General features: G+C 44.1%; 1 protein-coding gene across 2 annotated transcripts; it reads left to right on the forward strand.

Moving 5' to 3' along the window:
• The first annotated feature begins 4371 nt into the window (after window positions 1–4371).
• si:dkey-118j18.2 lies at window positions 4372–15040 on the forward strand. 2 transcript variants are annotated; one of them, XM_035526567.1, is made up of 5 exons: window positions 4372–4857; window positions 5660–5725; window positions 6054–6213; window positions 8514–8643; window positions 13621–15040. In XM_035526567.1, exons 2-5 carry the CDS (start codon window positions 5706–5708, stop codon window positions 13803–13805), a joined length of 495 nt encoding a protein of 164 aa, XP_035382460.1. In that variant the 5' UTR covers window positions 4372–4857; window positions 5660–5705; the 3' UTR covers window positions 13806–15040. The 2 variants fall into 2 exon arrangements, with proteins under 2 accessions (XP_035382460.1, XP_035382461.1); XM_035526568.1 differs by having other exon boundaries at window positions 5664–5725.
• Window positions 15041–27246: the final 12206 nt, after the last annotated feature.

The raw sequence follows: 27246 nt of genomic DNA on the forward strand, positions 1-27246 counted from the left end.
GCCCCAGGCTTATTAATGTGTGTGGGGAGTGAAGGTTATCTCATCTGAGAGGTGTCAGAATCCATACTGCCTCACAGCCGGCTGTGTAGTCAGACCAGGTCAGAATGCCCATTCTGAGCCTGGTCCACCACCCAAAGTGCTTACAACAATCACATGAGCATCAGAACTAGACTGCGATGCAGTGGAAGAAGGTGACCTGGTCTGATGAATCACGTTTTCTTTTACATCATGTGGACGGTTGTGTGCATGGTTGCACCCTTACCTGGAGCAGAGATGACACCAGCGTGCACTATGGGAAACCCGGGGTCCTGGCCTTCATGTGGATGTTACTTTGACAAGTACCACCTGCCTAAACATTACTGCAGACCACGGTACACGCCTTCATGGTAACAGTACTCCCTAATGACAGTGGCCTCTTTCAGCAGCATAATGCACCCTGCCATACTACAAAAAGTATTCATGGCAAATTTATTTGTATAGAACTTCATATACGATTATAATTCAAAGTGCTTTATATAGACAAAATAATAAAGGGTATTACATTCCAAGTTGGTCACTGTGGGAAGGTTTTTGCCAAAAAAATAACACAATTTATCAACTAATAAGTTAAATATAGTTGATTTAAATACACAAAGAACTGAAGTTAAATAATGTGCAAAAAGATCAATAAAATATGGTTAATAAAAGACTACATAAAATCAAATTTGAGTGTTGAGGTAAATAATGAATATAAAGAAAATAATTATAGAATTAAAAGTCATAGAGGTGCACTGTGGTGCTTAGAAGTGCAGTGCTACAGCATGTAAGGGAACTGTTTAATCAGAGCCCAAAGCCTGGTTAAATAATGTTTGGAATGTCATTTTTCTAATGTAGTTTTTAATGTAATGGGGAAAAGTTACTCTTCTATAGATCGTTGTCCACATTTAGAGTTTAAATGCTTTAAAATAAAGGTTTTGCAATGTGAATTAATTGGAAAAGGGGTTAGCTCAGTGGAAGGGAGTAATGTGGCTGAGCGATAATTAACAGCAATTATTTTCACCAATTTTTCTGTCTTAGTTCTTTTATGGCAAGTTTACCTTTACAAGTTGTATTTGCACATTATTGCACTTAAAGCATTCTTCGTTTGGCCTGGAACATAAGGCCTTCATTTAAGAAGATGTTGCAAATGGCATAGCTGTCATTACATAGACCTGAGACTGTCTGCATCATGTGTAATTTAATGGAGTGAGCAGTGTTTTGAGCCCGTTGTCATGAACTGGTATAAGATTTGTTTAGTCACACTAACAGGAGGATTGTGAAGGACCCCACCCATCCCAACAATAGGCTCTTTTCTCTGTTGAGGTCAGGGAAGCGCTTTCGCTCCCTGAAGACCAAGACAGAGAGACTGAAGAGGAGCTTCTTCCCACAGGCCATTCGGGCCCTGAATCAGGGAAACTGATCAACTGTGGGGACCACCACCACCATGTAACAACTGTAAATATGTTCAATTACCACCATGTAACATATAACTGTTAATATGTGAATTACAAGATGGAACTGTACATTGTGTACATACATATATACATATCCATATATACATTGTACATTGTGTATATAAACATAATATACATATTGTACATACATTAATATATTTGTGTATATATGTAGAATATATATTTCTCTATGCACCCCTGTTTTTCTTTTTCCTCAGTTTGGACAGAGCACTCTCAACCATTTAACTGCGAGTTATACTGTGTATGACTATGTATGTGACAAATAAACCAAACTTGAAACTTGAAACATCAGAGTCATTTCTGAGGAAAAGAACATCTACAGTGTTTACCAAAAACGCCAGCTTGCATCTGGTTCCCTCACACCACTCATGTAGCTACTGTCAGTGGCTTGAATATTTGATTCTTGATTTGACCCAAGATTCAGATGTACAGAAAACCCTTCATACCTGAAGGCTGTACATGGGAGCAGTTTCTCCTTAAAACATAATGTATCAGCCATTATATGATTACTTAATTCTTTGGCATTCACAGTGAACACTGCATGATACATTCACTTTAATGTATTTCTGTAAAACAGTTATTGACATGGATTTCACCAATAAAAACATGTCCCCATGCAGATGCTATTTCACTCAACACATTTTCTGTTAACAGGTCACTGGACCTACTTGGTCTCAACTTCTGGGATTCGGAGCTGTTGAATTAACACATACGGCCAGCAGGAGGCAGCATTGCATATATTTATCAATTATAAGACTAAATCCCAGACATGTTTATCAAATGTGAGCATGTATTACGCGGCGGGACATTTACATTGTTGGTGTTCGCAGGACCAATCGCAGTAAAGGCAGCATGAGAAGGCAGAGACTACATCCAGACGGTTCTAGTTTCTAGCGTATGTTTATGGTTAAACTCGGTTATATTTGTGTAACTTTTCCCAGCAGACATTGTCTCAAAGCAGCTTAACAGAAACCTAGTCCACACGCCTAATGCGACAGTGTCAATGCAAAACGTTATTTCTGAACGTAAGGAACAAAACCAGAGTCAAAACTAAAACGCATTCTTTGAGCGCCACTGAATAGCAACGCACAAGAATAGTGCTAAATGAAAACGGTGATGCCAAAGCAATCATGCCACATGTTGTCAGTCCAGTGCATTACAGTAGTACCTGATAGCAGGAGGAATCCGATTAGTTTTAGTCTGCTAATTTGCAAATGACTAGTTTTCAGATGTAAATTAGCAATGCGCTGCATGCGTGGGCGCGAGGATTCCTCGAGCTCAGTTGCATGCCTGTTTCCTGCCGTGTTTCCCAGCACGCTTTACTGGGCTCGCATGTTCCTAGCACCCTTACATTGAATAATTTATGGGTGCTGGGAATATGCGAGCCCAGTTAGAATGAAGTTTGTCAATGATTCTGCTCTTCTCCCACGTGCGATAACCAACCATGTCACAATTTTAAATCTCTAAGGGGTTATTTGTTTTTGGAAAATTTGGTCAATACATTATTCAATTACTCAAAACAAAAGCAAGTCTTTTAAATAATAACGCTTGTGCAAAACCTGAGATCTTCACACTGCTTCCAAGACACATTTGGAAATATATCTCTATATGCTCTGTTCACACTTGGTCGTGTGGACCGTATCCTGACATGTTTTGAGCACTTTGCACGGTAGGTGTGAATGAAGCGGCGCTGGTGGGTCGTGGTGGGTCGTGTAGGTGTGTGTGTGGCGGCAATGGTGGGCCGTGTTCCGGGTCGTGGTGCGGGTCTTGTAGGTGTGCGTGTAGCGGCGCTGGTGGGTTGTGATGCGGGTCGTGTAGGTGTGCATGTAGCGGCGCTGGTGAGTCGTGGTGCGGGTCGTGTTGGTGTGCGTGTAGCGGCGCTGGTGGGTCGTGGTGCGGGTCGTGTAGATGTGAATGTAGCGGCGCTGGTGGGTCGTGTAGGTGTGTGTGTGGCGGCACTGGTGGGCCGTGTTGGTGTGCGTATAGCGGCGCTGGTGGGTCGTGGTGCGGGTCGTGTTGGTGTGCGTGTAGCAGCGCTGGTGGGTCGTGGTGCGGGTCTTGTAGGTGTGCGTGTAGCGGCGCTGGTGGGTCGTGGTGCAGGTCGTGTTGGTGTGCGTGTAGCGGCGCTGGTGGGTCGTGGTCAGGGTCGTGGTGGGTCGTGTAGGTGTGTGTGTGGCGGCACTGGTGGGCCGTGTTCCGGGTCGTGGTGCGGGTCTTGTAGGTGTGCGTGTAGCGGCGCTAGTGTGTCGTGCCCCGGGTCGTGTTGGGTCTTGTAGGTGTGCGTGTAGCGGCGCTGATGGGTTGTGATGCGGGTCGTTTAGGTGTGAATGTAGCGGCGCTGGTGGGTCGTGTAGGTGTGTGTGTGGCGGCACTGGTGGCCCGTGTTCCGGGTCGTGTAGGTGTGCGTGTAGCGGCGCTGGTGGGTCGTGGTGCGGGTCGTGTTGGTGTGCGTGTAGCGGCGCTGGTGGGTCGTGGTGCGGGTCGTGTTGGTGTGCGTGTAGCGGCGCTGGTGGGTCGTGGTGCGGGTCGTGTTGGTGTGCGTGTAGCGGCGCTGGTGGGTCGTGGTGCAGGTCGTGTAGGTGTGTGTGTGGCGGCAATGGTGGGCCGTGTTCCGGGTCGTGGTGCGGGTCTTGTAGGTGTACGTGTAGCGGCGCTGGTGGGTTGTGATGCGGGTCGTGTAGGTGTGTGTGTGGCGGCACTGGTGGGCCGTGTTCCGGGTCGTGTAGGTGTAGGTGTGCGTGTAGCGGTGTAGGTGTGTGTGTGGCGGCACTGGTGGCCCGTGTTCCGGGTCGTGTAGGTGTGCGTGTGGCGGCACTGGTGGCCCGTGTTCCGGGTCGTGTAGGTGTGCGTGTGGCGGCACTGGTGGGCCGTGTTCCGGGTCGTGTAGGTGTGCGTGTAGCGGCGCTGGTGGGTCATGGTGCGGGTCGTGTAGGTGTATGTGTGGCGGCGCTTGTGGGTCGTGCCCCGGGTCGTGTTGGGTTGTGTTTGGTCGTGTAGACGTGCGTGTAGCGGCGCTGGCGGGTCGTGCCCACGCCCTCTTCACCCTGGGACTGCCGTTCAGTTTTCACGGAGCTAACGTTATCAGTCCAGCTGAGATTTGCATTCGGGTTAGCTCATAATAAACACTGGATTTTTGTTTTACAAATCTGAATTCGTGACAGAGCGAATAAAAGTAACAGTACCTAGATATCTTTTTTTAAATAACAAAACGAAACGTTTGGCACTGACTGCGCGTCCGTAATCGCATTACCCAGGTTAGCTGGCATGCTAACATGCTAACGGAGTAGCGGACTGTTCGTTTGGGGTTAGCAGCTAAGCTAAAATAAGCTAAAATAAGCTAAGCTAGCGAGCAACTTGGCGCAAGGTGAGTCACTTCTCATGGTACATTTGAGAGCCACCGCTGGTTATATAGTCTTAACTCCGAAAATAAACAGCTGGTTAATGCCATACTGAGAACGACTTTAACTAAGATAGCTGGCTAGTAATGTTGCTAAAAGAATTTGGTTAATATATAAGAAAGATGGAGCCAGCTAGAGGGCTAGCCTGGTGTGTGGATAATGCTAGCTAGGTTACCTGGCGTTAACTAGATTGAATTACATCACTTACCGTTATCTAGCGTTAGTAGGTTAACAGTTTACTGTCTTTTACTTACTTTTCGACACTAATATGCTGTGAATGGTGTAGCGGTAGCTAGTTAACACAGCTATCACAGACTACTAGCATAGTGCGCCCAGTAACTAGACCTCTAATTGCTACAACAGACAGAAAAATAAATTTACTTTTTTGCACAGTAACGCTAATTAACTATTTAACTTAGCGATAACCAGCTAAAAGTCCTCTGCTTTTAGCTAGCCAGGTATAGCCTGCTACACTGTTTTAAATTCTAAGATCTAACTAAAATTGTTGTCCTAAGACGGACATAACCGAGTGAAAGAGTAATGGTGTTGGGTGGCTACGTGGGCTTTAGGTTACCGAGGTTAGGATAGCTAAACACACACACACAGATTTTATTTATATATATATATATATATATATATATATATATATATATATATATATATATATATATATATACACAGACAGACATGGATCACAGTTCCCATCGTGTTAGACTAATGGTTGACATGATTCTGTTTTTTTCCTTTGTTGTAACGCTTTCACTTTAGCCAGGCCACTGGTGACTGAATATGCCGATTGGTTCCCACTAAAACTATGGAGCTGTACTGGTACATGTAAGTCAACACAAGCACAAACGTCGCTCATGGCTTATTCCAAATCCTCTAAAGTGACTCACTTCTGTTTATTCTAGCAGAGCAGCCCCGGGGTGTTTAATGGGGGAAGCAGGGAAGTTAGGCGTGTATTTCCCATACAGTACTGGCAGGTGTTGATGGTAGCGCCCCTGTAGTTCACATGGTCAATACCCCTGGTGCACACACACAACTCCCCCACTGATAAAATATTACTATCGCTCTGGTCAAACACCTCAATGTGAATGTAAACTGTGTATTACTTGGAGAAGCTTCATTAACTTTATGCTTTTTTTCTTCTGGCCCTTTTCAGAGTTGTTATCGTTTTTATTATGATAAAGATCTTCTTCTACATCTGCTGGTACCGCTCCAGACAGAGACAGCTGGCAGCGTACCTCAGTAACCCTCGCAATGCCCAGATTGTAATAGTGGGGGGACGAGCCTACCTACACCAGATGTGTGAGAGACAAAGTGTAAGTGTTCTCCAGACTGGCTGGAAACGATCCAGTTATCTTTTGTCAGTTGTCTATTTATCTTCACTCTTCGTACTTTTTACAGTCGGCAAGGGTTTAAATAGTGATAGTAAATCTCTACTGATTTGTTTTTGTCACTATATGTAAATTTTGGTTGGTTGATTTTTACTTTATTTTGATTGTGCAAAAAAGACAGATCAATAGATAAAGTGCAGTGAAAAGTTCATTACAGGTTAGTTGACGTCTGTGCCAGAGCTAGGTGAGGTTCTATTCAAATAAACGTCTATAGATCAAAGTTCTTTTTTGCTTTTTGGGGTTTTTTATTCCTGGATCGGAAGTATCAGTATAATATAGATTTGCCCATCCATAGAACGTTCTTCATAATATGTTTCTCTTATCTTTTTATTTTTCTTTTGGTAGTTTTGCTTTATTGTATGAGACAGTGTGTTGTAGTTATTAATACTGAGTTTTTTACTGTATGTGGTACAGGGCAAATTGTTTAGTTTTTTAAGGTCCTTACAACTCTCTCGTCACAGAAACTGACCTCAGGTCAGTTCAGCAGTCTCAGTTCCAGAATTGGCAGCCGTGTGCAGTGGGTAGCCTCTCTTTATTACGTGAAAAGTCCTTAGAAGTCTTAGAGAGAACTTAGTCTGGTGTGGGTTGTGTGGGTGTATGGGTGTATTGTTCAGGTGTATGGGTGTATTGTGTGGGTGTGTGCATGCATTGTGTCAATGTATGTGTTCAGTGAAGCAGATCACGTTAGTTTTCTTTTGATCTTTGCATCACCTTTTATCTGATCTTTTGTTTGATGCAAAATAAGCAATATTGTTGGGGAAACTTCATGAAACAACAGAAATGTTGAGTATAGCCAGTAAGGGAACAAATCCAAGGCAAAAAGAGAACTCGTTCAACTTGGAGCATGATAGCTGAGCAAGTGACGTGTGTGTATTGGACAACATTAACAAAATTGTCATATACTGCATCGTAATGACCAGGGAAGGCTGGTAAGAATTGTGGATACAGAGTAATGAATAAACGGAAGGAAATTCTTAAAAGTTACAGGTTTTAAGCAGTTGCACAGGCAGAGTGGTAACAGCTCCAATACTTTTACAGTAACCCAGTTCTAGTCTGATAGTAATCCATCTTCAGTCTGTTAATAGCAACCCAGTTCTAGTCTGGTTATAGTAATCCATCTTCAGTCTGTTAATAGCAACCCAGTTCTAGTCTGATAGTAATCCATCTTCAGTCTGTTAATAGCAACCCAGTTCTAGTCTGATAGTAATCCATCTTCAGTCTGTTAATAGCAACCCAGTTCTAGTCTGATAGTAATCCAGTTCCAAACAGCTGCTTGTTCATTTAAGTAGAGCCATAAGCACAAGCCACACACACAGTCATGCTCAAGCAACATTTAGATCAGACCCACGGGACTGAAGCTGTTAGATCAGACCCACGGGACTGAAGCTGTTAGATCAGACCCACGGGACTGAAGCTGTTAGATCAGACCCACGGGACTGAAGCTGTTAGATCAGACCCACGGGACTGAAGCTGTTAGATCAGACCCACGGGACTGAAGCTGTTAGATCAGACCCACGGGACTGAAGCTGTTAGATCAGACCCACGGGACTGAAGCTGTTAGATCAGACCCACGGGACTGAAGCTGTTAGATCAGACCCACGGGACTGAAGCTGTTAGATCAGACCCACGGGACTGAAGCTGTTAGATCAGACCCACGGGACTGAAGCTGTTAGGCCACAAGGCTGTTGTGTATTTTTTGCAGAGATGGAAAGATGCAGTGTTGTTCCATTTTCTGATCTAATGTTCACACTTCAGTTGTTGGTGAATAACTGTCACAGTTTATCAGGGGAGTCCTTGTGACTGTGGCAGACACACACAGATTGGTCTTTTCTCTTGTGTTCTGATCTGCAGGAGTTATGGAGAGGGTATTTACACTTCCATGCCATCCATTGTTTAAGTTATGTGAGAATATGTGAATAGTGTTTTCCAGAAGGTAATCCATGATGGAATTACATCCAAAAAATCCAATTCTGTATCAGTCAGAGTATCGTTCTTTGGTGGATTGTTACATTTTCAGCTGCTGCTGATTTTATCAAAGACGCTTTGTACTGTTGAGTTTCCCCATGTCTGACTTGCTCTGTATCCTCACACAAATGTACAGAAACTCTTATTAATCAAAAACGTTCATTTCCACTGGCTGCTGCTGGCCCAAGCCAGAGGGTTTGCCTGCTCTGGTGTTGGCATGTGTCGCGTGTTTGACGTGAGTCCTCTCCTCTGTCGCACAGACGTCGATCTGGCCCAGCTGGTACAGCGTGCAGGATGATGGCTCTGTCGGGGAACCCTCGGCCTCACTGCACCCGGCCTCCTCCCTCTCCCACCTGGACATGCCTCCTCCGTACGAGGCTGTGTCTGGAGGTAAGACCCCCCCACACCAGTAACCGTTCATGGAGTTAACCCAGCTTTCTGTCTGGAATGGTATGTTGGAAACTTTTGCGAAGACACGGTGAATTAAAGATGCTTTGGTCGTTTGGGGTTTAAAAAAATAATTCACACGGGAATGTAAACATAATGTAGCGCGATAGGCACAGGGTCAAAACTCGATCTCCCTGTCTGTTTAGAAACTGCGTGGTGGTTTTAGGTGTGTTAGAGTTGAAGATTCCCACAGGCTGCTGTCACTCTTTATGTAGCTCATCCATACATCCGAGCACTGCTCTGCTAAAGCCTGCTTCTCTGGTGCGTTGGGGATTTAGTGTGCTTGGCGTGAGCACCGAGTGAAGACAGCGATAGGGAACCACGGAGACGAGCTAGTGAGGGTGAGGGCGGTACTTTCTCGCATTCAGGTGCATGAAAGAACCATTGTTTTTTCATAACGGTTGTGCGATGTCTAGAAAAAGGGGGAGGTGAGTTTCTTGGTATTTCTGTACAGCGAGTCCGTTGGCCACCGTGGGGTAAGAGCAGAGTGAGAAGGGTGCAGAGGTGATGAAACTTGAGGTAAGAGGTTTTTGAATGATCAGTTCTAAAATACAAATATTATGAACTTCAAAGGGCAAATTATGTACGCCGTCATTCACAAAAAAACATACACTACTCGTGATCCTTTTATATTCTTGAATACTTGTGAATTTGTGAAAAAAGAAGCCATCTTCGATCACTGAAACAGGTGTAAGGCAGATTCCTAAATACGTTTTGTCCATACATGACTGATCAGAGCATGGGGGAGTTGTCGTACACGGTGTGCTGTAGCAGTATGTAGACCTTTAGTTCCTGGACAAGGTGACGAGGTGCACAAATCTCTTCTGTCTCTACGCGAGCAAGTGTTGATGTCCGTGCATCTGTCTGCACTGCAGACACGTAGATGGAAGGATTTTGTGACATCCTGGAAGAGGTTGAGAAGACTGCTGCTTGGCCAAATATAGAATGATTCTTAATTATCAGGTTTCAGATTGCAGCATGGCAAAAGGTATTCTAGTGCAGCAGCTACTGAATTGTAACGGAATATACACATTACACTGAACAGAGGAGGAAAGCAAAGATATCTGTGTTAAGAGTCTCCATAAGGTTGTGTGGAATCTAGATTGTCTATAGCAAGAATGACTGGGTGGTGCTCACTGGTGGAGAGTGGGTAGAAGTGAAGTCCGGTCCGTACGGGTCCATGCCGGTCATGACTGGGTGGTGCTCACTGGTGGAGAGTGGGTAGAAGTGAAGTCCGGCCCGTACGGGTCCATGCCGGTCATGACTGGGTGGTGCTCACTGGTGGAGAGTGGGTAGAAGTGAAGTCCGGCCCGTACGGGTCCATGCCGGTCATGACTGGGTGGTGCTCACTGGTGGAGAGTGGGTAGAAGTGAAGTCCGGTCCGTACGGCTCCATGCCGGTCATGACTGGGTGGTGCTCACTGGTGGAGAGTGGGTAGAAGTGAAGTCCGGTCCGTACGGCTCCATGCCGGTCATGACTGGGTGGTGCTCACTGGTGGAGCGTGGGTAGAAGTGAAGTCCGGCCCGTACGGGTCCATGCCGGTCATGACTGGGTGGTGCTCACTGGTGGAGAGTGGGTAGAAGTGAAGTCCGGTCCGTACGGGTCCTTGCCGGTCATGTGTGCTGTCTGGAGGTTTGGGACTGATGGCCGTGTTTGGATACACTCCATGAATACTTAGGAAGAGGGAGCCCTGGTTCATACACAAATTGCTCATTTTCTTCCTGTGAATTCTGCTTTCTCTTTCTCTTGTTCGTGCATGCCCAACTCTTCTCATAAAATGGTCACGTTTGAATTTTGCAATTCAGGATGTGACGCAGCTCGTCAGACTGTCTGATTACTCACGGTTGCCTTCTGTTCTCAGCATCAGTATACATGTGCAGGAGCATGTCTACAAACCCCTGTGTACACACTACTGATGGGTGTGTCGCAAAGATGGTTTTGCTTTTAATAAATGGTCTACATTTATGATTAATGTATGGTCATATCTTTATCTCACACTCAGGCCTCTTACCTGTGTGTGTGTGTGTGTGTGTGAGATGCGGTGCAGTGTTTTTGCTGTTCCTCGGATTGTGATCTTCTAGGCTGAGATTGACTGTCATTCCTGTGATCTGCTCAAATCACTCCTCCAGCTTAGGGGTCACGATCCCAAGTGCTCCCGTCACTACGATGACAACCTTGGTGTCAACCTTCCACATTCTCTCTCTTGCCTTTTTTAGCCCCTGGCACTTTTCCAACTTCTTATTTTCCTTCCGCTAGAGGATTGCATCACTGGGGGCTGACACATCCACCACCAGCTATTTTCTGCATCTCCTCTGCTGTCGTGGTTGGTTCACCAATACTTGATTTGATCTCTCTGCGTCTGGAGGCCCACAGGCTCTTAGCATGTTCTCCACCAGGCTCTGATGTTCCTCCCTTAGGAAGAGAGGAACATATTCCTTGCATATGTACCTATATATCTCCCTCTCACAAAAGCTGTTTTGTGAAAATGTCAAACTTGCAGTCACTCCACAGTTCTCAGCATGAGCTGATGCACCCAGATTGTTCTCTCGTGTAGGTGTTCTCTTTGACTCCTATTTGTACAGACAGGCGAATGTCACACCCATATAGAAACAGAGTGGCTGTTCTGTTGTACACCTCGTACCACTGCTGGCCCACTTCACTTCACAGGAACACTGTGTGTTTTGTGTTTAGGGGAACAGTCACCACCCACATGAAACTACTGCACACTAAAGAGTGGGCGCAGGAAAGTTTCAGCGTGACGCAGTACCTTTAACCTACTTTCATCCACACTTGAACGGAACAACATTTAGTTTAGAATGTTGGGTTATTTTTGTTTAGTTGGTCTCATTATGAATGTCATTAGTTCATGTAAGTTTTAAAATGGCAGACAAGGTTAGTGTTTATTCTCTGACAGATAAGCAGGGATCCATAATGGATTTGTGTGTTCAGACATTAAGGGCACGATGATGGTAAAGACTGAAACCGTGAACACACACTTACAACTCTGCTGTGTGTTCAGGTATTGTGGCATGTCTGCCAGTACCAACACACTCTAAAGACGGGAAACGACACATCAAAAGTGTCACTGGAAAGGAGCTTTTGTACTTTAACCATGAACCTTAACTAAAAATGCCCCTTTTTTATATTGATTGGGGATTATATTTTTTTGCTTGTTGCTCCACCTCCTCCGTCTTCAGTACCGTGTTTGCACTGGAACAGCAAGGTGATCGATTTTATCTTCCTGGTACACATGCAGGACGGTAAATGCAGAGTCAGTTTTAAAGTGTTCAGGCTTCCGACCACTCACTGCTAGCGATGGAGACCCGGCTGATGTCTGTAGAGGCGGAACACGTGTGGACAGATGTTGGCATAACAAGAAATACGACATGCGTGGAATGATGTACAGAGAAATACAAGCCTGCAGGCCATCAAGATATGGAGACAAGACCTGTGATGTTATGATGACACAACTGGAATTGAGATACTTGTTTGCTGGTTGGGTGTGTTGTTGTAAAGTTTGGATGCATTCCAGAATTAAGTAGTTTGATGGTTGGTTGGGAGTTAAAAGTTGGTCCCTCCTGTCCTTAAGAGGAACAGATTGCACTGATGGCTTTTCAGCTCAATGCTAACAGTCCCTTGCCAGCCCAGAACTACGAGCGGTTTCCTGAACCTCATGACAATACTAAATACAAATCCTGCCAAAGAGTCCACAAATTCCAAGAATAGCAACTAAAATTTGACATTTCACACTGACTTTTAAACTTTCTTGATCTATGGTCATAAAGCAAATTGCGCACTGAGGCAGGGGGACGATTCATGTTCTAGATGTGCTCTGGCTGTTTCTCTTGGTGCATTCCATCTCAGGACATGGATAAATACAACCAAACCCGTTGTCCTGGCCCATCGTCTTTCCACCATCAGTAATTCCTTCATAACTGAAGCCCTGTCGAATGTATATTGTGAAGGGACTCCAAGGACCTGGTCAAAGAAGGCAGGACAGAACTGGCCCGGTCCAGGACCGACTGGTTGTGGCGAGTGTTCCAGCTGGGCCCCGAAGATCTCCCAGACTCCCAACAACACCGCTGTTATGACAGTGTGTGTGCACTTTATGTTTTAGTAGCCAGACAGGGAAGGAAGATGTTGGGGCCCCTGTGGACCCGCTTTGGGCCCTCAGCACTGTGGTGTGTGTGGTCGTTAAACCCAGCAGGGCCGGTGGTGCTGGGTGTGGGTCTGGCCTCCTCCCCCCCATCACGTATTTATGATGTGTGATGACTCGTCATGGGCACCGCCGAGAACCCAGTAACGCGGCTCCGCTCGCTGACGTCACCCCGCGGAAGGAGGAGCGTGAGGGAAGGGAGCGGGTAGGTTTAGGGAGAAGGTTACGCAGCCGTGCTAGACGTCACCCAGTACCCAGTCAAGCGTGCCACTGAAATTAGAAGCTGGGGCTTATAAACGTAATACAGCCGCACTCTGTTCTGGAAGAGCTGTAAGACAAAGGAGTCAAAAACACTTCCAGTCTGTCAGCGTGGTTGGAGCACAGACTTCCTGGTCTTGTGTTATAGCCAACTTAACATATAGGAGCTGCATAATCACACCTGAGTGCTTTTACATGCACCTGACACCTTTATCCAAAGCCACTTCCAGTTCTGTCTGAACACAACGTGAGTAACTGAGGGTTGAGGGTCTTGTTCAGGGGCCCAACCGTGGCAACCTGGCAGTGGTGGGACTTGACTGGCAACCATCTTATTACTAGTCAGGTACTTTAACCACTGAGACCCCACTGCCCGAGTGGTGTTGCGGTAACGCAGGGCATCTTAAGAGAGATTTTTCATTATCCATGAAACCATTACGCATGTCGATGCATGTCGAGAGCATGCTGTCCCTCCAACGTAACTCTCTCTCTCTTTCTCTCTCGTGCAGCGAATGACCTGAAGCCTCCTCCGTACAGCGAGTATGCTCAGAGCGACGACACTGATGCCTCCCAGAGCGTGCCCATCCTAGAGGGAGACCCACCCCCTTACACCTCCAGCACCACCTCTCCTGCCAGCCTGCAAGCAGATACCAGCAGTCAGTGCCAACCGGAGCCCGAAAGGAGAGCCAGTTAATCTGCTTCTCAGTTCCATCCGTTTCTGACCTGAACACAGCAAGGGCTACACTTGCCCACACACCTTTAAACCCCCCCACCCACCCCCCCTGTTTTCAAATTAGGGCTTTTCCTCTAGCGGGGGTGTTATTGTGCATACAGGTTTTTGTTTTAAGGGTTCTGCCCCTTTGATAAGAATCAAGAGAATTTGGTTTGTGACGTGTTATGAGAAATGAAATGCTTTGCTGCCCTCTTATGGTATGATGTTGTACTGCGAGACCTCGTCTGGGTGCTTTGAGCTCACCCATGCCTTATTGTGGTTTCTTCTTATATAACCAGCATTATTCTTACTCATGTAACACACACACACACACACACACACACATCACGTACAGTAATCTAGTCCTATATGCATTTCAGCTTTTCTGACGGTTCTTTCTTCCTCGAAATCCCAAGGACTGAAGCTGTACGTTCAGCGTCACGTCCACTGTACATTGTGCGTGGACTTGTTGATTGGTTGGTGTGTTGCTAAGGGCAACCTCATCAGAGTCACAGCTGGTGATAGTTTCTTTGAAGGCCCAAAGGAAGAGGCTTCTGTATGGAGGTTCATCCTCGCTCTCCTACATAACCTCAGTTTATATGTGATGACAATTTCAGATACTGGCCCTCGGCACCTCTTGTCTTGTAATTGCCTTACTTTTTTGTTTGTAAGTGGCAGGTATAATCATGGAAGTGGGTGTGGCCTCTCAGCTCGTGAGGGTGCATGTAAATGCAGAGGATGTGTCTGAGCCTGTGGAGTGATGGCAGTGATTTCTATGCCCCAATATCCACATTAATGAACCGTGTGGGGGTGTCCGTGCCTGTGGTAATGATGTGTGTCCGATGTGTGACCTAACACATTCTGTTTTTTCGTATTAGTGTTTTGAATTGAATTCGGCTGCATTCAAATCTGCAGCTGTCAAACTTTCAGGTTAAAATAATGGGATCAAAACTTTTTTTCTTTTTTTTTTTTTAATTAAACCATCAAGATTAAAAAAAAATACCTGTACATGCCGTCATTATGCATCTCCTTTATGCCATAATTTGATATACTCATTGTTTTTTCCTTCAAGTCTTAATACTGATTATTGTAAATGATTGTTTAAGTCAATGAACTGTTCATATTGAGGTTTGGGGGGTTTTTTTTTTTTTGGTTTTTTTTGTATTTATGACAACCTTGTCATCACATTTCTAATAAACAATGAGGGGAAAATATGAGAGTTGATAATGGTTTATGAATGGTTTAGATAAAGAAATACACACACACACACATTACTGAAAATCCCGCGCTGCAGTGATTTTAAAACGACCTCGTTTCCGTGAGATCCAACGTGCTGTATGACGTCTTGTAGCCACAAGGCGGCAGTGATGCACCATGCCTGAGTCCTGCCCTTTACCACTTCAACACTCTTGACTTTGATGACCCGTCAGATGCTATAGCTCGTGTTTTTATGTCGGAATCTTACCTCTCCTGAGATATTCTCCACAACTGTTCCTGTTAAGGTCCTCTGTGCTGGTTGTGTCAGCAGAGACAGGGCAGGAGTGTGGTTCCTTGTATGTCTGTCACCAGGCAGCAGGAGATTGAAGGATGCGAGGGGTTCGTGCTTTTTACTCAACTTAGCCTTAAATTGGCACGTACAGCCACTCAGTGGAGGTCTTTGGAGCCTTCAGACTCCTGCTTCTGACACCCTGCAGTGCGGAATTCAGATTCACTGAAAGGGTTTAATCTTCACATCTTCAGCTCAAGTTTAATGTCGAAATGAATCTGAGTAATAAAAACTGGGTTTAGGTGTACAGGTGTTGACCTCCTTTAAAGTGGCTGTTTCAGAATAAATTGCTTTGCCTCTCCCTTTCAGATACAGGGAGGAGTTCCATGCCACTTTGAAAGCAACAAAATGCCTGCCACAAGTTTGAAATGACATCAACAACCTGCATGAAAAATGAAAGAACCAGAGCAGGGGTTTACAAAAAAAAGCTTTTAGGACCTTAGCGATCCCTTGGAAATCTTAAAAGGAGGGTGTCATATGTAGAAGATCGTCGGTTATACAGGCGCAGTTACCAGCAGCCATCAGTACTGCAACAACCAGATGATGTGCCCAGCTGATTCACTAAAGAGGCGTGCTGTGAACAGCTGAAATACAACCAGTAGAGTACAGAAGTATAGAGAAGGGACGTGTGGAGTACGCGTGGGAGAGTGCACACGTGTAGAGTAGGGACGTCTAGATTACGGACGTGGTACCGGAAGATTGTGTATTTAGACACAAATGAAGGTCAGGTCTAGTCAGGCATGACTTGTTCTAAAAGGTCAACACAGTGGAGCAGAATGTGAGAGAACGAAGCTAAACAAGCAAGTCCATGCAGTAAATGTGGATGTTATACAACACACTCAGCACACAATTAGTAGTGGACATCAGACCACTGTCCACCAGCTCATTATATGGCTGATGTATTGTTCAGCAGGGAAACTGCACTTTCTTGGTCCTTAGCAGCAGATAATAATAATAATTACAGCTGCGGGCCATGTGCACGGCAGTAAGTGTTGCATGCATATGCATGAAGGAAAAAAGGGGCGGAGCTGGTGCAGATGGACAGGGCGGAGCTAAAGTAGGGGATCTGGAAGAAAAGCCTTCTCGCCTACAGCAGCATGTAGTTCTGCTGCCCGTTCACTCCTGCTCTTTTTGCATTGTGTTTTGTTTCCCTTTGTTTTGTTTTATTGTGCATTGTTGGTTTTGTAGTTTTTCCCTCCCTCATTATCAGATGCTAAGGAGCCTCATTAGACTGTATAGAATGGAAAATTGGCCATATAAGTTGCTACCTTGCTACCTTATTATGGTTCATTTCTGTTTTTGACTGCAGGATGGAGAATGTGCCCAGGCAGCTGGGCTTCAGCAACAGTTAGTTAAAACACCACAACTAGCAACATTCATTATCAGCAGCAGCACAGCCTACTCTATAAACAGTGGCAAATGTGCAAAAGTATGAGACATAACTCAAGATGTCTTGGTCTCAAGGCTGAGCTATGCTTCAGTTGAACAGGAAGCAGCTAGCCATCTTTATCTTGCTCGTTAGGCTGTTGCAGACTTCGGCCGGAGGAAGAACAAGACGACCTGGCCTTATTAGGAATACAAAGTTAATTATTCATTCATTGAAAACACAACTTTAACCTCTACCACTAATTAATATTCAAAAGGCCAATTTTAATTTACTAGTGTACTGCCACACTGAAGCAGAATAATGCAAATTAAAAGAACAGCGTGGCTGGGTTGTCCTGTTGATAGTGTATTATCCAACTGCCTTGCCTTGGAATGAGTTGACACCAAGACAGGCCTCTTCTGACACTGAATGTAAATGGATGCTTGAATCCTGTGGGGAAAAGTATGCCTGTGTTAGCTGAAGTAATGCTGGCAGATGTGATTACAAGATCTGACAGTAACGTGTGTTATGACCCGGCCGATCGCTGGTAAGCATAACGAAGAAATGTGGCTGCTATTGAAATACTGGTTTATCCACTATATGCTCAAATCCTGCCTCTTCTGTTCTGCAATCTCCCGTGGCAGTGCACGATGTCCTGCTGTCCTGTTCTCCCTCTACAGGACCCCAGTCGTCTTTTTCTTCTGACAGACTGACGGTGAAAGCCAGTGGAGGTTTTTAAAGGTGTTTTCTAAAACAATTGTCTTCTTTTTACCTTAGTGATCCAGTTGAAATCGCAATTCATTTGTCTAGAGAAATAGTTATGAAACCAACTATTTGCAAACTATACCTTCTTTGAATCTGAGTATATTCTGTAACTTCTCTTTCTGTTGTTTTTATTTCATGCATCTAAAAAATTTGTATATAAGACTGTGAAACCAGTCTAGTGTATATCAACACACCAAAATATAGTAAAATCCTTGGTGATATTAGTTGCATTTTTCACTCTGCAGCTAAAGCCAAGCAAGGCTGAGACATATCTGGGTGATGCGTGAAATTCAGGTGGGTGTGTTGGAAAATGAAGGACTTCTTTAGAAAATACTTTTCTCATTCTATAGTGCGATATTGTGCCATGTTAGACTTCTCTTCAGTAGAAGATAGCAGTCTCTTACACTGATCTTAGCATTGATTTTCCATTGCACTCCGTGAAGGCAAACACTCTTAAAATCCTTATTGTGTGAATTATTGTGTGTTCATGGTTAAAATAAGTTTCCTTAATATTCAACAGCATGTCTTTACAAGGCCACACACCTCAACTGAAAGGTATTCGTAGAATCTCAGAATAGCAAAATCCTACCCAAAGCATGCAGTGTGGTGTTCTGATGATTTCCTGACAGTATGAAAAATATGCAATATGAGAGCAAATCAATGTGTGAGATGCAGAGTCTTCGTCTCCTGCAGGTTTAGAGTGGATAAATGTCCTCAGTAGAGCAGTGAAGGGACACCTGTCCTCTCCCACTGATACACCACTCATTTCTCTCTGTCACTGCTGAGATACCTTTTATCTGTTAACACAGTGTCACTAGTATGCCTAGTCTGATTTGGGTACTGGCCATACATCTCACTGTAATGCTATTCAGGGTGTTTCCTTTCATGGCCATTAAAAGTATTTTTGTTTTTTTAAACCATTATCCTGCAACCACTTCTGCATAAACAGGCTGTTGCTACCATAAATATCAGGATCAAGTTCACTCCCCTTTTCATTATGTGATACATTTACAAAAAGCACCTATTGAGTTACAGATAACTGAAGTGTTCTGAGCTCAGGACCAGAAAGCATCACACTGCCACTAAACAAACAGAGACTATGGGGAGATGTGCACTTTGGTGGAGTCTGACTAGTTTTTGCTCAGCTCATCACGTTAGATCTGTTGGATGTGTCAGTCATGTTAATGTGGAACTGTAGTCTGTACTGCAGCTCTAGTGACTCCGGCAAGCTTTATATGGTCCAAAAACGCAACATGCCATCACAGTCTGTTGGCTGTCATGAGTAAAATATATTAAATATGTACTGAAAATGGTGCAGGAGCACAAGAAGTGCAAGATGCCAGCAACACCAAGGTCATGGGTTCGCTTCCCAGGAAGTGCACACACTGATAAATATGTAAATCAGTCAGGTTCTGCCAATGCTATAAATGTATGCATGTATATGTTATACTAGATCAGTATTTGTGGGTATTATCTTGGTTCCAACCTCCATTTTGAAATGCATTTTTAAAACAATAGCCATGGAAGAGAGGAGATGTGAGGCTGGCTGATAACGAATGACTTTACCCAAAATCACGACAGAATCAGTGTTATGGTGAGGAGATGTGAGGCTGGCTGATAACGAATGACTTTACCCAAAATCACGACAGAATCAGTGTTATGGCGAGGAGATGTGAGGCTGGCTGATAACGAATGACTTTACCCAAAATCACGACAGAATCAGTGTTATGGTGAGAAGATGTGAGGCTGGCTGATAACGAATGACTTTACCCAAAATCACGACAGAATCAGTGTTATGGTGAGGAGATGTGAGGCTGGCTGATAACGAATGACTTTACCCAAAATCACGACAGAATCAGTGTTATGGCGAGGAGATGTGAGGCTGGCTGATAACGAATGACTTTACCCAAAATCACGACAGAATCAGTGTTATGGTGAGGAGATGTGAGGCTGGCTGATAACGAATGACTTTACCCAAAATCACGACAGAATCAGTGTTATGGTGAGAAGATGTGAGGCTGGCTGATAACGAATGACTTTACCCAAAATCACGACAGAATCAGTGTTATGGTGAGGAGATGTGAGGCTGGCTGATAACGAATGACTTTACCCAAAATCACGACAGAATCAGTGTTATGGTGAGAAGATGTGAGGCTGGCTGATAACGAATGACTTTACCCAAAATCACGACAGAATCAGTGTTATGGTGAGGAGATGTGAGGCTGGCTGATAACGAATAACTTTACCCAAAATCACGACAGAATCAGTGTTATGGCGAGGAGATGTGAGGCTGGTAAATAATACACCCTTACAAACCATATTGAAAAACTGGAGGAAGCGGGGGTTAATGCCAAAAAATGGTCAAATCAATGTGTGAGATGCAGAGTCTTCGTCTCCTGCAGGCTTAGAGTGGATAAATGTCCTCAGTAGAGCAGTGAAGGGACACCTGTCCTCTCCCACTGATACACCACTCATTTCTCACAACTGTCTCATTTTTTTCTCCCTTGAGGCTCAGCCTGATTTCTCAATCTCTTCCAGGAAGAGTAGGTGTCACATGCCAATTAGCAATCAGAACTCATTTCTGTCAGGGTGCCACCTGACAGTCTGAGATGCCTATAAAACGCTGCCACCTGACTGAGATGGAGATGGACTAAACGCACCCACGTTTTTGAGGAACACATGCATGGCCAGTCTGATTATGGTTTGGGAGAAGCCTGTTTTATGAGCTAAATGCAGTGGTGTCATTCTCAGCTAGCCACCCGGGATACTGGGGGTGTGTGTGTGTGTGTGTGTGTGTTTTTGTGCATGCATATGCATTCACACACTACAATTCTGCACCAGTGTCAAAGATCTTGTAATCAAAAGCTGAGATGACAGAGAGTTTATTCCCTCATTAGGTAAGGGCTCCTTCCTGTCCTCTCTAAGCACTGATAAAGAAACGTCAGATGCTCAGATGTCAGACAACAACAACAGGATGTTTTGACTTATTTCTGCCATTCGGAGGGCAGGACTTGCTTATGAAAGCAGTCTGCACATGACGCATTGCAATCTGCCAGCAAGAACGATGCACTTTTAGAGAACTTCAGTAAAGAGAAAAAAAATATTTTCTTCTCAGAGCTGTTTATACTATGAGCAGTACTGTCAATTCCTAGGGGTAAAAATATCTAAACTACTGTACATAGCAGATGAAGGTTGTGTGAGGGCAGGCGTGTTAAGCAGAGCTGTTCTGCCTGAGTTTACCTTCGCCCGCGATTCCCCCAGAGACAGAATGATGGAAGCACAGACTCCAGAACTGTTCTGGAAGGCCTTCCTAGAAGGAAACATATGTACAGTGTCAGGTTATCATAAATATGATGTTTAATTTATCTTTCCTTTAATTGGTTTTAATTTGTTGAAACCTCCACCAGCGTCACGCTCCTGTGCTATGCTTTCCAGAGTGCAGCACACAGCTGGGTCAGTTTTTCCTGACAGCAGAATTTTTTGCATAATTCAAAGCTTTTCATGACAATTTTCCTATCACTGCACCTGAAGGTTTGTGACACACAGCAGGGTTCGTGTTGATGCCATCGACTCCTGAATTAGGTTAGCCTGTGAACAGATGTGTGAAACCGTTCCTCAGCACCACAGAGTCAGAGGTGTGTGAAGCGTAAGGTAAGCACCCCTATGGCACGCAGTGCTGAAGGCAGGCCTGACTCTCGGGCTGAGGGTGCTTCTGTTTATGTCAAAGGTCACATTTGCAGGAGCAATGGAGATACTGGAGGCACACGAGGTCCATGTGATCTGCACTTCAGTTCAACGCTCCACTCAGCCCTTTCAAGACCGTCTGTGGGCAGATCACACAGGGTTTCCTGTTCAGGGTCGAACTTTGATGTACGGCGAACACACAGGAGGGTGAAGAGGTGTGAGTGTGTGTGTGTGTGTGTGTGTGTGTGTGTGTTTAACCACTGAAGATGGTTAAAATTGCTAGTCTAAACATAATTCTATGTTTGTCTGTGTTTTATGTTTCTCCACTAATCCAGATCAATCGTAATCACAGCCTTAAATTGCACTGTTTCCAGGTTTATATTAGTACAGCTTTCCCTGCTGCTCAGGCCCTGAGTTCATATATCACAGATAGAAAATTCTGGTTGAATAAAACCAAATTTTTACTAAATCACTACTTTATGGTTCCTCAGAACCTCACTGTTGATGTTGAAGGTGTCATTATTTGATCAGATCAACTTAAGCCTCTTTGACTCATCACTTACCTTTGAGTCCCATATCAAATTACTCACCAAAACTGCATTTTATCATCTGCACAGTACAGCATGCCTTCACCTTTTGCTCTACGCAGGAGTGCTGATAAATGCCTTCATTTTTTCCCCACATCGATTACTCTAACTCTCTTTTTTTATGGTCTCCCTGCTAAACTGATCAACAATTTTCAGTACATTCAAAAGTCAAGAGCTAGTGTCCTTACATATACCAAACGTACCACACACATCACACCTGTCCTTACATATACCAACCATACCACACACATCACACCTGTCCTTCCGTAACACACACCACACACGTCACACCTGTCCTTCAGTAACACACACACCACACACATCACACCTGTCCTTCAGTAACACAAACATACCACACACATCACACCTGTCCTTCAGTAACACACACATCACACCTGTCCTTCAGTAACACACACATCACACCTGTCCTTCAGTAACACAAACACACCACACACATCACACCTGTCCTTCAGTAACACACACACTACACACACATCACACCTGTCCTTCAGTAACACACACACCACACACATCACACCTGTCCTTCAGTAACACACACATCCCACACGCATCACACCTGTATTTCAGTAACACAAACACCCTACACACATCACACCTGTACTTCAGTAACACAAACACACACACATCACACCTGTACTTCAGTAACACAAACACACCACACATCACACCTGTACTTCAGTAACACAAACATCCCACACACATCACACCTGTATTTCAGTAACACAAACACCCTACACACATCACACCTGTACTTCAGTAACACAAACACACACACATCACACCTGTACTTCAGTAACACAAACACACCACACATCACACCTGTACTTCAGTAACACAAACACCCCACACACATCACACCTGTATTTCAGTAACACAAACATAACACACACATCACACCTGTACTTCAGTAACACAAACACACCACACACATCACACCTGTACTTCAGTAACACAAACACCCCACACACATCACACCTGTACTTCAGTAACACAAACACACCACACATCACACCTGTACTTCAGTAACACAAACACCCCACACACATCACACCTGTATTTCAGTAACACAAACACCCCACACACATCACACCTGTACTTCAGTAACACAAACACCCCACACACATCACACCTGTACTTCAGTAACACAAACACCCCACACACATCACACCTGTATTTCAGTAACACAAACACCCCACACACATCACACCTGTACTTCAGTAACACAAACACCCCACACACATCACACCTGTATTTCAGTAACACAAACACACCACACACATCACACCTGTACTTCAGTAACACAAACACCCCACACACATCACACCTGTATTTCAGTAACACAAACACCCCACACACATCACACCTGTACTTCAGTAACACAAACACCCCACACACATCACACCTGTATTTCAGTAACACAAACACCCCACACACATCACACCTGTATTTCAGTAACACAAACACCCCACACACATCACACCTGTACTTCAGTAACACAAACACCCCACACACATCACACCTGTACTTCAGTAACACAAACACCCCACACACATCACACCTGTACTTCAGTAACACAAACACCACACACACATCACACCTGTATTTCAGTAACACAAACACCCCACACACATCACACCTGTATTTCAGTAACACAAACACCACACACATCACACCTGTATTTCAGTAACACAAACACCACACACATCACACCTGCTCCCCGTTCTCTCCCAAGTATCAAGTCCTTCATATCAACCTTTATATCTCTTCATGGTCTTGCTCCTACCTGTCTGTCTGAGCTCATTCATTATTCTGTCCATCTCCCACCCTTCCAGCCTCTAGCACTGGTCTTCTTACTGGTCTTCTTACTGGTCTTCTTACTTGCCCACAAACTCAACTCATAACCATGTTGGAGCATCCTTCAACACTACTGCTCCTATAAAAACTTAAACTCAAAACTTTCGTCTTTCTGGGTTTCTTTCCTCTTAAATGTAAAATATCCTTGGGTTAGTGAAACTTTATACACTGAATAATAATAATAATAATAATAATAACAGTAATAATTATAACAATAATAATCATTATTATTATAATTATTATAATTATTATTATTGTTGTTGTTATTATTATTACCTGTCTGTTTGTTTTGTTTCTTTTGGCTATTAAAACAAACTCCTGAAAACAATGTTCTCCTCATACGTGTTCTGTCAGCTCCACTTTTCAGACAACATTGCAGTAATGATCTTTTAAGGATGTTTGCAGGTTTGCAGGGGCTCCTCCCGCCCGGATCTGCACTGATGAAAGAACCGTGTAATCGAGCGTGGCACGACTTTGAAAAGATTGGCTGCCTGGGCTGGACCTGAGCTGGGTGGTAATGTGGGACAAAGGCCCGTCTTTCGATAGGTAGACGCCCTCGTTATCAATACTCACTACCCTACCCTCTGCTGGGGACTTTCTGTAGAGAGTCTCAAACAGAATTGGACCCCTGGTTTTTCTGTAATCACCTTATGTTCTAGCTAGTTCAGATTCACCTTCACCCTGCTTCTTTCAACATCCTATTTAATATCCTTATTGCACAAACTGTATAACAGCTCCAACCAGTTTTTACTACAGTTATGTTTTGCAGGCAGATGTTTGGGTATTGTAGTTAAAGATCAAGGCAAGATTATTTTCCTGCTGGTTGTTCCAGGTTCAGCTGGGCTCAGCCCCGTAGCTGACATCGCCCGGGGTGACGGAGCAGAGCGCCACACGGGAAAATCGATGGCTGACATCCACTCGCCATAAACGCACAACAAGACGTCTGTAATTTGTCATTTTAAACGCTGCTGTTTCTGGTCTTATGGCCACTGTGGCGTTGCTGATAGCAGTTAATGTAGAGATAATGACTCTTACTGGCTCTTGCACCAGCAGAGAGAAGGAGGAGTGGACACTCCAGATTAGAATTGCATCATTAACACTGCCGATGTGGTGCTCAGTGTTAAAGTCCTCCAGAATCAGTCAGGTAAGAGCTTGTTAAAAGCACTGCTAAAAATTCTCCCTCTTTTATTCTGTTTTTGGCTCAATATTTACCTTTGCTCACATTAAAAATAAATGTCTAACACCATTATTATTACTTACTTAAAAATGTTCGGGTAGAAAATTCCCTGTTTCGCTTACTGGTTATATTTATACTTCAGCAATGAGCGCTGAACATAAATATATCGTCTCGAAATGAAACGTTGCTTTGAGCTTTTAAAAAGGACTGAAGACAAAATCCAAAGTGCACAAAGACTCGATGCTGAAGGTTGTGTGGAATAACCTCTATTGTACGTCTCCAGCAGCAGTAAAAACACTCTGCCTTATTTCATTCAAATCCTGTTGTTAGATCCTGTACCCTCGTAGGAGACAGGACAGTGGGGACAGGACAATGGGGACAGGACAGTGTCTCTCCTGCCGAGAGACAGGAGTTTAGATGCACAGATGTAAGAATAGTGGAGCCTCGGAACTTCCTGAAAATGCATAAAGAGCAACTATTGTGCTTCTCTGGTCAATGGAAATTAGTCCTAAAATGAGATTTGCCTCATGCACACACACACACAAACACACACACTGGCTTCATATATACACACATACACACACACACTGGCCTCATACACACAGACACATACACACACACACACACACGCACACTGACTTCATATATATACACACATACACACACACTGGCTTCATATATACACACATACACACACACACACACACACACACACTGGCTTCATATAAACAGACACATACACACACACATTGGCTTCATATATACACACATATATATGTGTGTTACCTCATATATATATATATATATATATATATATATATATATATATATATATATATATATATATATATATATATATACACACATACACACACACACACACACACACACACACACACACACACACACACACACACTGGCTTCATATATGCACACATACACAGACTCATACACACACACACAGGCTCCATATATACACACATGCACACACACACACACACTGGCCTCATATATATATATATATATATATATATATATATATATATATATATATATATATATATATATACACACACATACACACACTGGCCTCATATACACACACATACACACACACACACACACACACATTGGCTTCATATATACACTCATACACACAGCCTCACACACACACTGGCTTCATATATATACACACATACACACACAGCCTCACACACACACTGGCTTCATATATACACACACAAACACACACACACACACTGGCTTCACATATAAACACATACACACACACATTGGCTTCATATATATATATATATATATATATATATATATATATATATATATATATATACACACACACACACACACACACACACACACACACTGGCCTCATACACACACACACGACCTTTAGTCCTGTTCATATGCTAGGCTGCTGCTCCACACTGTATTGTGGCCTTTTACTGACTGGGCCATCACACATCCAACACAGTCCAATTATACAGTCCAAGTAGACAATGTAAGCAATTATCCCATAAACTTTCATATGAAACGGAGGGTGATATTAAACTGCCCATTTCTCATTGGCACCCAGCTCTCAAATCTTCTCCACATTGCATTTTTGTTCTGTTATGATTGTTGCGATATATTTTTTTGTGTTTTTCTGGCCACTGTAATGCAGTAGCTGTCTTTGGACGCTGTCCAGCTAGAAGTAACGGAGTGGTATTCATGAGCACTTACCTGACCTTGTCCTCATACGACTCCTCAAAGTAGCAACAAATCTGATCAGCAAAATTTCACAACACAGAAACACAGACTCAGCACTGTACAAAGACTCAGAACATACTACACACATTACACACACTCAGAACACACTACACACACTACACACACTCAGGACACACTACACACACTCAGAGCACATTACACACACTACACAGACTCAGGACACACTACACAGACTCAATACACACACTCAGAATGCACTGCACACACTCAGGACAAAATACACACACTACACACACTCAGGAAACACTACACACACTACACAGACTCAGAACACACTAGACACACTACACAGAAGTCAGGACACACTACACACACTCAGGACAACTACACACACTCAGGGCACACTACACACATTCAGAACACACTACACACACTCAGGACACACTACACACACTCAGGACACACTACACACACTACACAGACTCAGAACACACTACACAGAAGTCAGGACACACAACAAACACTCAGGGCACACTTCACACACTCAAGATACACTACACAGACATCAGGACACACTACACACACTCAGAATGCACTACATAGACTCAGAACACACCACACACACTTCACACACTCAGTACATACTATACAGGCTCAGGACACACTACACACATTCAAAATGCACTACACACACT

The sequence above is a fragment of the Electrophorus electricus genome, chromosome 5 (assembly GCF_013358815.1).
Source record: "Electrophorus electricus isolate fEleEle1 chromosome 5, fEleEle1.pri, whole genome shotgun sequence".
Lineage (NCBI taxonomy): Eukaryota > Metazoa > Chordata > Actinopteri > Gymnotiformes > Gymnotidae > Electrophorus > Electrophorus electricus.

What these genes read in the sequence shown, in the direction of transcription:
- si:dkey-118j18.2 (XM_035526567.1), top strand. Translation starts at nt 5,706, where the DNA reads ATGGAGCTGTACTGGTACAT. An exon ending in AGATGTGTGAGAGACAAAGT is followed by an intron (nt 6,214 to 8,513) that starts GTAAGTGTTCTC and finishes TCTGTCGCACAG; the next exon opens with ACGTCGATCTGGCCCAGCTG. An exon ending in GTACGAGGCTGTGTCTGGAG is followed by an intron (nt 8,644 to 13,620) that starts GTAAGACCCCCC and finishes TCTCTCGTGCAG; the next exon opens with CGAATGACCTGAAGCCTCCT.